The sequence below is a fragment of the Wyeomyia smithii genome, chromosome 2 (assembly GCF_029784165.1).
Source record: "Wyeomyia smithii strain HCP4-BCI-WySm-NY-G18 chromosome 2, ASM2978416v1, whole genome shotgun sequence".
In the NCBI taxonomy this organism is placed as follows: domain Eukaryota; kingdom Metazoa; phylum Arthropoda; class Insecta; order Diptera; family Culicidae; genus Wyeomyia; species Wyeomyia smithii.
The window spans coordinates 67,353,460-67,367,971 of record NC_073695.1 but is presented as its reverse complement, the minus strand read 5'-3'; the positions used below and the strand labels follow the sequence as shown (position 1 = coordinate 67,367,971).

The 14,512-nt window shown below is 39.2% G+C and overlaps 1 protein-coding gene across 14 annotated transcripts in view; it reads left to right on the top strand.

The window, feature by feature from the left end:
* LOC129725728 (trichohyalin) overlaps positions 1 to 14,394 on the top strand; it is a 100,421-nt gene extending 86,027 nt beyond the window's left edge. For all 14 annotated transcript variants that reach the window (XM_055681860.1, XM_055681861.1, XM_055681859.1 and 11 more), the window contains 4 exons: positions 8,463 to 10,800; positions 10,860 to 11,056; positions 11,125 to 11,337; positions 11,404 to 14,394. In XM_055681860.1, the coding sequence (XP_055537835.1) occupies positions 8,463 to 10,800; positions 10,860 to 11,056; positions 11,125 to 11,337; positions 11,404 to 13,591 (4,936 nt within the window). In that variant the 3' untranslated portion in view covers positions 13,592 to 14,394. The remainder of the gene's footprint in view (positions 1 to 8,462; positions 10,801 to 10,859; positions 11,057 to 11,124; positions 11,338 to 11,403) is intronic.
* Positions 14,395 to 14,512: the final 118 nt, after the last annotated feature.

The window sequence follows — 14,512 nt, the reverse complement described above, 5'->3', positions numbered from 1 at the left end:
AAACTATGATAAATTTGTGATGAGCAGTTCCACAAAAATGTCCCAATTTTGATATTTAGTTTAAATTGTCATTTTTGATTTGGTTGAAACTTTGCATAGACGTTTCTTTAGGCAAAAGATGCCATTTTGTGCTATTGGTTTCATTTATTGAAACACGACTCGATTTTGAGAAGCTATTGAAAAATGCTATTTTGGGAAGGTATGAGGAATTACAAATATTATTAAGGCCAGAACGGTTTGTTTGATCGGTGTGACGTCTTCAGCAAAGTTGTAAATGATAATTTTATCCGTCCGAAAAAAAATACTAAAAAAATTTTTTTTTTGAAAAAAATAATAAAAAGAAAACTTTAAAATTAAGTATTTAAAAGAGTTAATTTTTTGAAAATCTAATTTTTTTTATAAAAACTACAAAAGACTACCTAAACAATGGAGAAATCAGGAAAAAAAATTATACTGCAAAAAAATTTTTTGAGTGTACTTTTTTATGGAAGGATGATAATATTATCTACAACTTTGCCGAAAACACTATGCCAATCAAACAAATCGTTTTTACTGTAAAAATATTTTTGATTCCCCATAGAAAGTTGGAAATTAAAAATATTTCTACAGCCAAACAAATTTTTTTATTTTTTTTTTACAAATAATCATAACTTTTTTTTTCATGATTTTTCCAGGATCGGCCTGGTTTCATTGTTTTAGTAATCTTTTGTAGTTTTTATAAAAATAAATTTAAATTTTCAAAAAATTTGCTTTTTTAAATAATTATTTATAAGTTTTCTTTTTTTTTTCATTGTTTTAGTGTGTATATTTTTTTCGGACGGATAAAATTGTTATCTACAACTTTACTGAAGATGTCACACCAATCAAACAAACCGTTTTGGCCCCAAAAATATTTGTAATTCTTCATACCTTCCCAAAATATCATTTTTCAATAGCTTCTCAAAAATGAGTCGTATTCCAATAAATAAAACCAATAGCAGTAAGCGGGGGCTTAGCGTGGTTGGTAACGTCTCCGCCAACCACGCTCGACGCCTGGGTTCGAATCCCGGTGGCGTGATCCACTCACAACCAACCCAACTGGTCTAGATTCAATCCTAGCCGACACCGGGAGATTTTCTGAGGCGAAAAATCTCTGGGATCACGCCTTCCATCGCATGAGGAAGTAAAGCCGTTGGCGCCGGTCCGTTAATAAACGGGTCGTGAGTTAGGGTCCTGGGTGTAGTCGCCTCCCCGGGCGTCGGTGATTGGCACAACAACAGTGGCGGAACTAGACCGACGGAAAGTAAGCGAGAATAAAAAAAAAACCAATAGCACAAAATGGCATCTTTTGCCTATAGAAACGTTAATGCAAAGTTTCAACAAAATTACAAATGATCGATTAATTTGATTGCGTTTTTTGTGAAATTTCTCTGAAGTTTTGGAAAAGGTTGGATCAAATTCGGTTCAGATCTTGCTAAATGATTGGTAAAAGAATTTTTATTTTTTCGGCTCTAGAGGGGTCAGGTACGCAGGTGTTAAAAAAAGGCTTTAAAAACATTCAAGTATATTTTGTGTGAATAAAATCATTGCGAAAAATTCAATAGGGATCATCGTGGTGGAAGATGAAGAAGATTAAAGAGCCAGCTGTCTCGCCTTGATGTAAATAATCATTATTGAATTTCAATACGATTCGATGTGCCATTTGAAAAAAAAGGAGTAATCAGTGCTACCAAGACAACAACCGTGAAAATACGTCGAGAAACTTGAAACACAGAGAACAGACATTCATGTTCATATAAAAAAAATAGAAAATCGTGTGTAAAAATTTGAATCCAAATAGATTAATACACTAACGACATCTGTCTTGTGGTGCCCCAGTTGCACTGCATAAATATTGCTGTATCGATATTTTATCGATATCTGTGCTTGGTTTTTTAGTGATGCGAGCGCCACATGGCGGGAGCATTACAACTTACTGTTAAATGACGGTTGCAAGTTTTTACACATCTTCTAAAAATAAGATGAACGTCTGTTTTCTGTGCTTGAAATAAGGTGGTCAACAAACGTGTAGGGAGTTTTGAATATTGAAAACCAAAAGGCAATCTGGACTCATGAAGACTCCGATACAAACTATCTAGGAAACAAGAAGTGAACACCTTGTTTCCGGTAATCATAATAGACGAGCCAGTATTTCATGATTCAGATAGGTTAATATTTTTTGATCGTTTGAACATCCATATTTTGAACAAAGGAAATAATTTTTATAATAAATAAATTAACTGGGCAATGTAAGTTACATAGCAGCTCAAATTTTAACGATTTGCGTGGGGTGGGGCTTCAATTACCTTACGTAAATTTCATGGGAAGTAGGTGGCAGCTTTACGTTTAGTTACATATGGGGGTGTAGATCAAAATAGTGGGTTTTTGCGTTACGTTATTCATAGATGTCGCCTAAGGCATAACTTTAAGAATGTATAAAGTAAAAAAAGGCAAGTAGAATCATGATGTTAATACTTTTTCTCGAAGTTTAGCTCGAGTGCTCAGAACTGTTATAAGTTCCATCTGTCCCAATCCAACCTATCTTTATTCTAAACGTTGTTAAAATTATCGAAAAAATATGCTGAAATGTGCTATAACTTTGTAAGGAAAAGTCTTGGAGATGTGTGGTCTCCAACAAAAACGTGTGTTTTGTATGCCCAAAGGCTTCTTCAGGACAACGTTTTCTTGTAAAATGTAACTAACAAAAGTTAAGTACAAAAAACTAACTTTTAAGTAACTTTCATAGAATATACGCTGTAACTCTGTACCCAATGAAGATAGGAATTTTACTTGTTCAGCAAAGTTTTATATTTTTGCACGTTCTAAAACTTTGCCGAATAAACCATTCCTCCATCTCAAAAAAGGTAGTATTTTTGATATATTAAAACCTACTGTAACATATGCTCGCTGTACTCTTATATGGGTGGATTGGGACAAATGGAACCTAAAAGAGTTTATAGTACTTCATCTTAACTTCAAGGAAAAGTATTGACATCATGATTTCACTTGCCCCTTTTTAACCTATACGTTCTTGAAGTTATCGAAAAATAGGCTAAAATATGATATTACTTTGAAGGGAAAAGTCCTGGAGATATATGACCTTTGGCAAAAATGTGTGTTTTGTGTGCCCTAACAATTCCTCGCAACAATACTTTCATGTAAAATGTACCTAACAAAAGTTAAGTACAAAAAACTAACTTTTAAAAAAGTTCCATGTTATATACTTTATAACTTTGTACCGGAAGAAGATAGGATTTTTATTCGTTCAACAAAGTTTCATATTTTTGAATCTTCTACAACTTTGCTGAATAAACTATTCTTCTATCTCTTAACTTTTCATACTTTTTGATAATTGGCGATTATGCGAGTCATTCATACAAACAATTGTTTTGAAGATACTTTTAAGCTAGGATGAGGGTAAAAGGCGCTATGGAATTAAGTTCTACTTTTTGCCTTATTGGACCACTGTGCACCGTAAGATGGTCAATTTGGGATTCATTTATCATCTTCAATGTACAACCATTCAGTAGCTTCCGCTTAGTACAAATCGATATCAACGCCGGCTACGTCCCACTGTGGGGCAGAACCCAGAAAAGTCGCGACAAAACTAAAAAAAAATGAAATTCAGTTTTCATGCCTCATTTTATGTTCTACTTGCAGTAGACATGTTATCGACTGGAAATCATAATAATTCACTTTGAAAAATAATTCAGAAAATGTGCTATAATATTGTGAAAGAGAGGATTTACAAGGCTTGTAAAATGGAAGAAAAAATTTTCAAATATATTTTCCAGTAGGGCATGCAAATACTTAGAAATTAAATAGCTAACCCATATAAACCTCATAAAACAGAGTATAAACTAATAGGTAATGTGATATCAAGACAGTTTTGTTGAAAATAGGTTCGTAGGAGCCATAGTGTGTAAAACAAGTTTTTTTTGTGATTTTTCCTCATTTTCGGCATTATGAAAAACGTAAAGTTCTACGTTGTTCTGCTATGACACTATTATTGTACTAAAATACAAGGTATTGGCTAGTACTAAACCAAAAATCAGCTGCTACTAGTTGCGACTTACCGAGTAATTCAAGTTTTCGCAACGATTGTTTTCATGTCAATTCATGTAAAAAATCGTCAATCAGCATTGTCCGTATCGATGTTTTTCCTACAATAGGCTTTGCTGAATGCCGGTGTATGCAACACGACTATGGTTGTGTTCGGGGGTCTTTCGAAACTGACGTCAAATAGTATTTCGACCCCTCGGAAATAATTATTAGTACTAGGAAACAGTTTGTTATTGGGTGAACAGTGTTTTAAACAAAAGTAAGCGTTTGGTATTCATGTTAATAAATGGTATAAAATAAACAAGAGGAGCTCTTAGAAAGGGAACATGACCAACTAATCTTCAATTGAACAATGAAACATTTTATCACAAACAATAACATTAAAACTATATTTTATATTCTTTCTCCAATATGATGACACATCATAGGTTGACAAAAAACTATACAAAGGCAACTACAAACCTTCAATAATTCATTTCATGATGTCTCGAAAGTTCGAATATATCTGAGAGTGAAACATATGTACTTAAGTCCCAGTTATAATTCATTACTGAAATTTTGGGTTTCTGAATAATGAAAATAATTTTTATCTCGTTAACGGTCAGTCCTACAGTTGTAATATGTTCGAAAACATTATGTCAATTGATGATATAAACAACTTTCCCAAAGAAACAAAATTGCTAGCACCATTTATTCAGAAGATAGATGTCAGCGCCATCTGTAGCAAAAAAATTAAAGCTACCTGAATACATTTTTCAATAAGATGTTTTTATGGTGAACAACACTGCCGAAGATATGAACACTGTGGAAACAACTGCTAAGGAGTTATGAGGTTTTGTCGCGCCAACGGACCAATTTGCCCCACTGTGCGTCCTTACGGTCGATTAGGGAAGGAAATAAAAAAATGTTATAACCGATGTTACCAGAGACAGAGTTCAACTCTGCACTCTAACGACTATAACGGAAAGGAAAGTTACTTTGTCACCGTGGCAAATGGGGGCACGGTGCTCCCAAAGACCGTTATTATAAAATAAAATGCACCAAAAGATCTGAGTACACCATTCGATTCGTTATGACATCCTGAATCTCTGGTCAAAATTTCAAAATCGTCGTACTGTACATTTTTGTGTAATATCCTTCTGAAGGTCGTAAAGTACAAAAAAGTGACATAGAAACGACGAAATACTCATTGTAAAGCACGTTTTTCGACCACCATTCTATGAAATAACTTCCAAAATATTTGTATTCAGTTTTTTTTTTCATAGAACAAGGCCTTACTTTTAGCGTTTTCGGTTTTACGATTAAGTTAATTACATTAGTTAGATAAAAAAAAAATTTTTTCTAATGTTCAATATACCAGATTGCCTTCGTCAGCAAAGTTGTAGAAAAGTTCAAAAGAAAAAAAAGTGAATACTGCGATGTCTGTACGTTGGACACGACAACGTTTTTTTGTGCAACTCCCCTCCTTAAAATCAGTATTTGGTCTATGATTTTGTCAGTAATGGCCGTAATGAAAATGGCTTTTTGTACATTACGACCTTCAAACGGGTATTACTCAAAAATGTACCGTACGAAAATTTTGAAGATTTGACCAGAGATTCAGGACGTCATAATGAATCGAATTTTGTACTCAGATCCTTTGGTGCATTTTATTTAATAATAACGGTCTGAGGGTAAAATTGACACCGTTGGTCCAAACCAATCTTTTGGCGATTAAAGCAAAACTAATAGAGACTATACGACTTCTGCATTTGACCTTTGGGGCCATCCACATACCACGTGGACAGCTTTGGGGGAGGGGGTTCTATGGGCATTTGTCCACGGGGGGTGGGGGGTAAAAATCGTCAAAAATCTGTCCACGTGGTATGTGGATGGCCCCTTTGGAACTAGGAAAATGATGATCGATTTAATTTTTGGACAAGCTTTATATGCACAGGAGACTGTTTTTGTGGCGATATTTGCGTAAAATGGATGTTCTCGGCGTCAATAAAAATGGCAACTGGTAAAAAAAAATCATGCAGTATCTAGTAAACTGATCACTGACGAGAAAATTTATATGAAATACGAAATACATGAGATCCAGTTTTACCTTTTCTGTTTATAATTTGTAGTTTATGTTCTTCCAAGAGTTGTTAGACATATGGCGTGTTGGGGTTGATTTTTTCAGTTTCAACCGACTGTTGAATGAAAAATTCGAAATTTTGAAATTTGTCAACAAAACAAACCCCTTTGCAAATAGAATGCTGCTTTCAAATCATCAAATCATCTCAATCGTGTAATGAGAAACGTATTTGGAATTTTTGAATAATTTTTTAAATATGTTTTAGTGTGACAAAAAGAAAAAGGGTTTCTCAAGCAATGTAAAAAATAATTTAAGGGCATTAGTATATCAAGGTTATCGGTCATTCGGTATTAATATACTCCTACGCAAACGTTACCTTTATTCAGTAGGGATGATATAAACATATTATCACAGACTAACAGACATAACACTTCGAACAAATTTTCAATGAAATCATTGTTCGGATGATTCCAGTACTTTACGTTAGTAACACTAGCACCATCTGCTGTCGTGTTCGCGCTGCGTCATGTACCGTGCTGGATCGAAATCCATACACCTAAGCACATGATAATCTTCGACGGTCAATATGAAATCAAGAAATCACATATTGATTTAAACTGACATGTTTACTTATAGGTCTACTTATATTTTATCACTATTTTCAAGCAAAATGATTGAAATCACTCCGAAACTCGAAAAAATCATGTTTAAATAGAACATGTTTTGAATCGAAATCCGTACACAGTTTTTTGTCTGAATCAAAACCCGTACACTTTTGAATCGAAATCCGCACACACGCGATATAGACTGGATCAAAGTCCATACAACAATAAATCAAAATCCGTATAGATATGGAAGTACAAAAATGATCATCTTTTATTTATAATTTATCTTTAAATTAACGAATAAATATATTTTAAGGATTGATTGGTTCCTAAAGTTTCACGCGGTTTTCTAATTTTTTTATATCAGCTGAAATAGTGCAATTTTCGTAGCGTTTTATAGTAACCGAAATGCCGGAACCTCTCGAAGCTTCCCGTAACGACTTTCCCTTGCGCACCTCAGTCACAGCTCGTTCGAAGTTGTTTGCCGTATATTTATACTTGTTTTCTTCCATTATATGCTGAAAACAAGAAGAAAATTCAACAATATATGCATGATACACACGCTGCGCGGATTTCGATTCAAGCATATAACAAGAATCAAAATCCGTACAGCACAGTTTTTGTTGAATAAATACAATGTACACTATATACCAGACAATATACAGCTCGAAAATGACAAAGACTTACCTTTTCCATCAATTTCAAAAAGATTCACAGATTAAAACACTTATATCCCACTTGAAAATCGTTTTTATCTAAAGAACGTATCTAAAGAACGTCTCTAACGATACAACGAAATGACAACTGAAACCAATACACGATTGATTTTTCATTTTTAATATTTTTATTTCATGGCCTACTGGCGCATAGTTTAATTTAACAGAAGGCCAACAGCTCAACGGATATGTACATGTAACTATCATAAGAATTTTGATTTTTATAATGCTTAAAACTGAAGAAAAACATCAAGGTGTACGGATTTCGATACTGTACGGGTTTCAATCCAGCACGGTATATCGATATCAGCGCCAGCGTTACTGCATGTGTCAAATGGGGAACCACAAAATATGTATGAGACTGCATGACAGCGCCCCAGACGGTGTTATCGCGTGATGACTGTTATTCGATTGGAAATTTGAAATGATCGTTTTTTGTGGTGATGGAGCTAGGTTCCAGTGTTACTTGAATTTTATAAACAATTGCACAATTGCACTTAAAAAAATCATTTGGAAAATGCGTAAAATCAACACTTGATATGATCTTATTGACATTTTATCGGTACAATTTTTACCAAAACTCTAAGGGTAACACATCTACATTTGTAACGAGAAAAAAGGTAACGAAAACAGAAAACTGTATTAGTAAATTTTCATTTTATGGTTTGAATTGAAAAATTTTGAAATGATTTCTTTCAGCCTTTTTTTTTTTAAACATTCGAATGAATTTCACAATTTTAGTTTTGGCGTCATATTGATCGTATTTCTATTATTTTTTTTCTTTTGTGAGTTATCATTTTATCATTAATAAATTAGTCGATTTTTGAGTACAGCCTTTTGATAAGTAACTCTTAAGGAAAAAAAATCAAATGTTTTTATTGAAGTTACATTTTTTTCTAGCATTTTAAGCAATGACGCGAAGAATTTTCATCTGAAATATACCTATACTTCAGTTCAAATAGATAATCAAAATAATCTTGACTATCTCTCTCTTTACAGCGACCACGAGTATGAACCAATTGGTGAGGTCATCGACAAACCAGCTGAGCCGAAAGCACCGGCAGCAGTTAGTTTGGCTCTACCCGGCGGTGAAATTAAGCGGAAGCTGTCGAGTGCATCGTTACGCGTCCCTGATGACGATGCCGACACCATCAGTATGGAGGAGCTACAGAAAGACATCGAGGATCGATATTTCAACCGTCCAGGAGAGGAAGAACACGAAGACAGAACCGAAACTGCAGAGCCTGTGGAAGGTCCCGTCGAGAAGGGCAGCAAAATGAAGGCGGTGATGGCCAGAGCCCAACAAAGTGGTAAAAAAGCTATGGCTAGAGCTCAGGAGAGTAGCAAGAATGCTATGGTAAAAGCGCAGGCAGGTGGAAAGAGCTTGCATCAAAAGCTGCGCAAACAAACCGAGAAGTTCAAGACAAAAATGTCCAATATCAACGTAAAAAAAGACAAAGACGTTGCTCCGTTGGCGTCTCCAGAGATTGTCACTACTCCGGAAATCGAGAGATTGGACTTTACCATTGCGGAACCGAAGCCGGAACAAGAAACTGGCGAAATCGAACCTCCAGCCGTAACGATAACAGCCGAACAGACGGCCGACACAACCGAAGAGACCGCTTTGGAGTCTACAACTGGCAAGAAGAAGTTTAAAGGACTCAAAATGCCGAAACTTCAGAAACCCGAGTTTAAAATCGCAAAGCCCAAAATGCCAAAGCTGAAAACACCAGACATGTCCAAATTCAAGCGTCCGGAAATGCCAAAATTCCTAACAGAAAAACCGGATTTCTCCAAACTAAAGATGCCGGAAAAGATAGGTACCATCAAATTACACCGCAGTAAATCTCTGAAAGAATCGTCTGTTCCCAGTGCGGCTTCTCCTTCCGATGTCGAAACTCCGTCGGTTACTAGCGCTGAAGGAGCCAAGAAAAAAGTTGCCTACACTGATTTTAGCACTTATCCAAGAATTTTAGATAAATTCAAACGACAAAAATCCGCCCCAAGTAATGCAAGCGTCCGTGCCTCAACGCCTCCCCCGCTAGAATTCAGCAAAGCCGGAAAAACAACCCGCCCGAAAGGACCAAAATTCATCTCACGCTGGGCAGAGAAATCATCCGAAGACACTGAAAGTAATCGTTTCTTCTCGGGCAGTGAGCTGGGCGAACGTGAATCGTCCGTCGAGAAACGTATGCGCCAACGATTGGATCGCGCCGAATTCGAGCCACCAGAGCTGCCAGTAACAGCCGAGCAGAAGCAACTGGAGGAATACGATAAGGAAAATCGTGAGATCCATCTGCTGTCTGCTGCACGTCACGATGAATTCCTCAAACGAAAGCCCCCAATGGAACGACAGGAATCTGATCTGGCTTCCGAAGAGGAGAAACAGTTTTGGGCCAGCTCTTTGGGCCAGAAAATTCGGCAGAACATCGACATGAATAGTAATGATTTCGATTTTCTCGATGAGGAGGATCGCTTGAGACGTGAGAACGAAGCAGTCGAAGGACTTAGTGATCGAGACCGAGCACGATTCTTGGGAGAGCCGACGGAACAATCGGAAAAGGATTATGATATGCGATCAACAACTCCTTACTCCAATAAAGAATGCCAGTCGTCAGGGAGTTCAGGAATTCGACGGCGAAAGGGTGTGTTGGAAGAGATTGACGATGATGAGTTCTTCCTCCGCCAGAAGGGAGTATCGAAAGATAACATTCAAATGGGCGAATACATCAGCTTAGCGATAAAGGAAGGTCTGAGCACTCCGAAAAATGCACTAGCAGAAATGGGTCGCTATGAGCCGTACGACGATGAAGAACTGGACGTCAGCGAAAGAGCCAGCATGGATTATCGCGGGGAAGCTGGTGCGAGTGGACTTCGGTATTACCAGCCAAGCTTTGAGTCCGACGACGTTTCCAACAAGCAAAGCTTCACCGACGAATTCCATAGGGATGTGGACTTCTTTAAGACATTCCCTCCGGATCGTCCGGCGAGAAAACAAAGAAAGGAAATTAACGTCGAACCACAGGAGGAAGACATCCAGAAGGTGCCCTACGACACATACCAACCGGCGGATAGAGAAGACGAGGTTGAATTTTACAACCGTAATCGTAAGTATTCCAGCGAGCCGCCGCAGGTTGGCCTGGAAAAAGACGAACATTACATTGACGACGAAAACATCGGCAACGAATTCTCGCGGACTGGTACGGCTGTACCGCCAACTCCACCGAGACGTCGCAAGAAGCGCTTCCGTGATGTCGCCCCACCTGACCTAGAACCATTCTCCAATGGTTTAACCAAAAAGACCATTTACAATAGCTTTACCATTGGACCCGAAACGGTAGATTGATGTTTCTGAGGCACAGTGTGATATTGTTGTTAATATGATTTCTATTTTAGCACCTCTATCCAGCGGAGGTTCCCTTAGCAGAAGAAGAAAGTTTCACTACTCCCTTGCCAACACCTCGCAGGTCTCGCTCACGGTCGCAACTATCGAAGTTTTCCGAGGATGATCGAGCATTCAGAGCAACCTATGTGTTCGGTTTCGAAGACAGTGCCATGGATAAGGGCACTTTTGGTGTGTCGGAGTCGAACGAGTAAGAGCAAAATAATTGAAATTTAGGTACCGGAGTATATTTCAGCCGTCAAAATTCACAATTCACAGCTATGCAGTTGTGAGGAAAGAACCTCCACCCCGTCCACCGGCACCAATTCGACGCAGGAAGTCAACCCGATCGTTGGAAGGCCAACGACAGTTCAACACGCTGCCCAACTACCACTCGGTATCGCCAATGCGTCCCACCCGAAATTACAGCACAATCAGCCCGAACCGTCCGCCGAGGAACAAGTCTGTGTCCAGTCTCAACGAGAATCAACCGTAATACTTCAGTGGTTTCTTGTCGGCATAAGTTCTTCAATGTTTTTTTTTTTGTTTCTTTATCAGAAAAATGTCTCACGACAGTAGAGAAGACATCCGAGAGTATGAAGAGATCGAGGACATGGAAAATCAAATAAAACTACAGCAAGCGCTACAATCGGGAGCGATCGTAAGCAAGATGAAAGATCGACCACTTCCACCTCCGCCACGTCCCCCTAGGGACGGAAGAAAACCTCGCAAGCACGACATCGAAGACGATATCGACGGTGGTGCAGAACGTATAGTGGCACTGGATCAACACGGACCAAGAGTGGTCGAGGAAGTAGAAATCGCCATTCAAACGGATCCGGTTTCCGAAGACTACGAACTGGACATTGAGGTGTCTGAAACCATCGGTGCTGTTGGTGGAGATCCTTTTGAAGCACCATCAAAGACGCTGCAGGAAATTTTGAAGGAGGAACAACAAGCGGAGATAGATCGTGCCCGCCAACTGGCCGAAATGGATAACCTAATGAAAAATATTCAAAAATTCAGGGATTCCACCTCCTCGCTATCGCTACAAGGAAGCCGACCAGAAACTCCGGCGGCCGCGGTGTTGATCGAACGTAGAGTTTCATCCCCTTACTCGAGCAACGCTCGCGCAGAACACGTTATTAGACCCGTGAGTACCGATAATCTAACGGAGCAAGATCTAGCTGATGATGACAAATTCATCGCGGAGCTGGTGAAGAAGTACGTTTCCGATGAAAAGGTAACTGAAACTCCCAGAAAACAAGCGAAACCAGCTGTTTCCGATGCTGTCGAGGCTAGTATTTCACGCGAAGAACGCAGTGCACTTAAAGCCGAGCCAGCTGCGCCACCACGTACACGTTCCTTGGTAGCTTCGGACCAAGACTTAACTCGAAGTGTCGAGATTCCATCAAATGTGATTGAAGAAATTGTCGAAAGGCTGAGAACCAACGAGCAGCAGCATATCGCCGAGCTGCAGCAACTGCACCAGCAACAAGTAGAGGAACTCAGAAAACATCAGGAAGAACAAAGACAGCAACAGGAACAAAAACTAGAAGAGCAACAAAAGCAATTACTTCAACAACAAAACCAGCAACTTCACGAAACTCAACAACTCAAAGAGCAAATATTGCTCCAACAAGAGCAGCAAAAAGCTCTACTACTACAACAACAACAGCAGCAACAACAGCTGCTGCTTGCCCAACAGCAACAGCAAATACTGCTGGAACAGCAAGAAAAAGAACGTGAGCTGCAGCGGGAGAAAGAACGCGAACTACTCCGAGAACGTGAAATCGAGCTGGAAAAAGCACGTGAAAGAGAACGAGAACTTCATCATGCCAGAGAGCTAGAGTTGCAGCGAGCCAGAGATTTAGAGCAGCAACGAGCGAAAGAACTGGAACAACAAAGGCTACACGAACTCGAGCTGCAACGCGCGATGGAAATGGAACATCAACGACTCCGAGAGCTAGAAATTCAACGAATCCAAGAAGCTGAAGCACAGCGAGCACGAGAAGCAGAGCTACAGCACACTATGGAAGCTGAACTGCAAAGGGTAAGGGAAGCAGAAACGCGTCGCATTCGTGAAGCGGAGGCGCAAATGATCAAAGAGCTCGAGAAATTAACAGCTAAAGAAACAACTAGCAAGGACAGCGAAAAAGTCACCACTGCCGAGCAAGAGGTTGAGGCTGAGGTACCACAAAAACCAGCAGATGTTGATAAACCAGCACAAGAAGTAGCTAAAGAACCACCTCCAGTTCGTCCTCCTCTGCCACGGTACAGTCCACAAACACCGATGTCGTATCCGGAATACCTCCAGTACCCTCTTCCGCCGCAGGCTTTCTATCCGGGTCGAAATTATTCCGATGATGAAGGAGCCGTACCGCAGGCACCGCAACGTCGCCGTAGACATCACCGTTCCAGGCGAGAATCTACCTCCGAAGAGGAACTTCAACGAGAACAGCGTAAGCATCGCCACGAAACACGTTCTCCGGAACCGTCAATTCCAGCACTAAGCAGTCAGCTGCTTCGAGCCTGCGGATCTTCCATTCGACAAACTGGGGATGATCTGATGAACATCCTTCGTGCCAGCAGTAAGGACGAACACAAACGTGACTTGCACATTGCTCTCATCATTTTGATTGTCATCGTGGCCGGTCTGATGGCATTGGGAATGAGCGCCGAAAAGGCGGTTCATCACCACCACTGGGACTACTTTAATCCTCCCGGCAACAGCGGGAAATCATAGGTGCAGCAGAGAGAAAAATATCCCAACCTCAACACACACAGCCATCGTTTGTTGGTGGTCGAATTTGTATACATCCAGGGCCGAATTTAGACGGTGGGGGGCCCGGGGTAAATTTGTTTGTAAGGCCCTCTTTTCTAAAAACATTTAGAGGTAACGTTCTGAAAGGTGACGAGCAAAAAAAAAGGTCGCCTAAGGATTGGGGGGCCCCTTGAATCGGGAGGCCCGGGGCATTTGCCCCCTTCGCCCCCCCTCAAATCCGGGCCTGTATACATCGTAATGTGGACGTCTTCTTCGACTTTTCTATGTTTAGACAAAAATTCTTGATCGTAATCGTTATCACTCTAACTTTTAAATTTCTTCTACAATTTGCATTTGAGCGTTCATTATGCTTTAGAATCAGATCATGTTAAGCTATTGACGAATAATTTATTTCACCCTTACTTGATAGTTTTCACATCTGCGCACATTGTTACTTAATCGCACAATCTAACAACCAGAAGCTACTACCGCTACATAGTTTTGGATAATGCCACAAAGCATATAATTAAAACAGAAATATTGCAAACGAAACATTTCTTTTTTTTTTGTACAGTAGAAAGTAGAATCGAATGGCACGGAAAATAATGAATAAATTTTTGAACCGATTCGAGAAACCGCGAGTTACAGTGCTAGTCAATGGATTGTACATAGGGGATCAACAAAGATCAACAAATCGGACCCTACATTGCTAAATTATTTGTTTTTGTACCATAAATACAGTTTATGCAAGGTAATAAAACATTTTTGACGAAGTTTGAAATGAACACCGGTTAGCAAATTGTTGGCAGCAAGTGATGACTTCCCAAATTTTAGGTTTGGTTTTAGGTTTTGCCGGCGGCATTTTATCACGTTACATTACGTTGTCGAACAAGTGTTTAAATG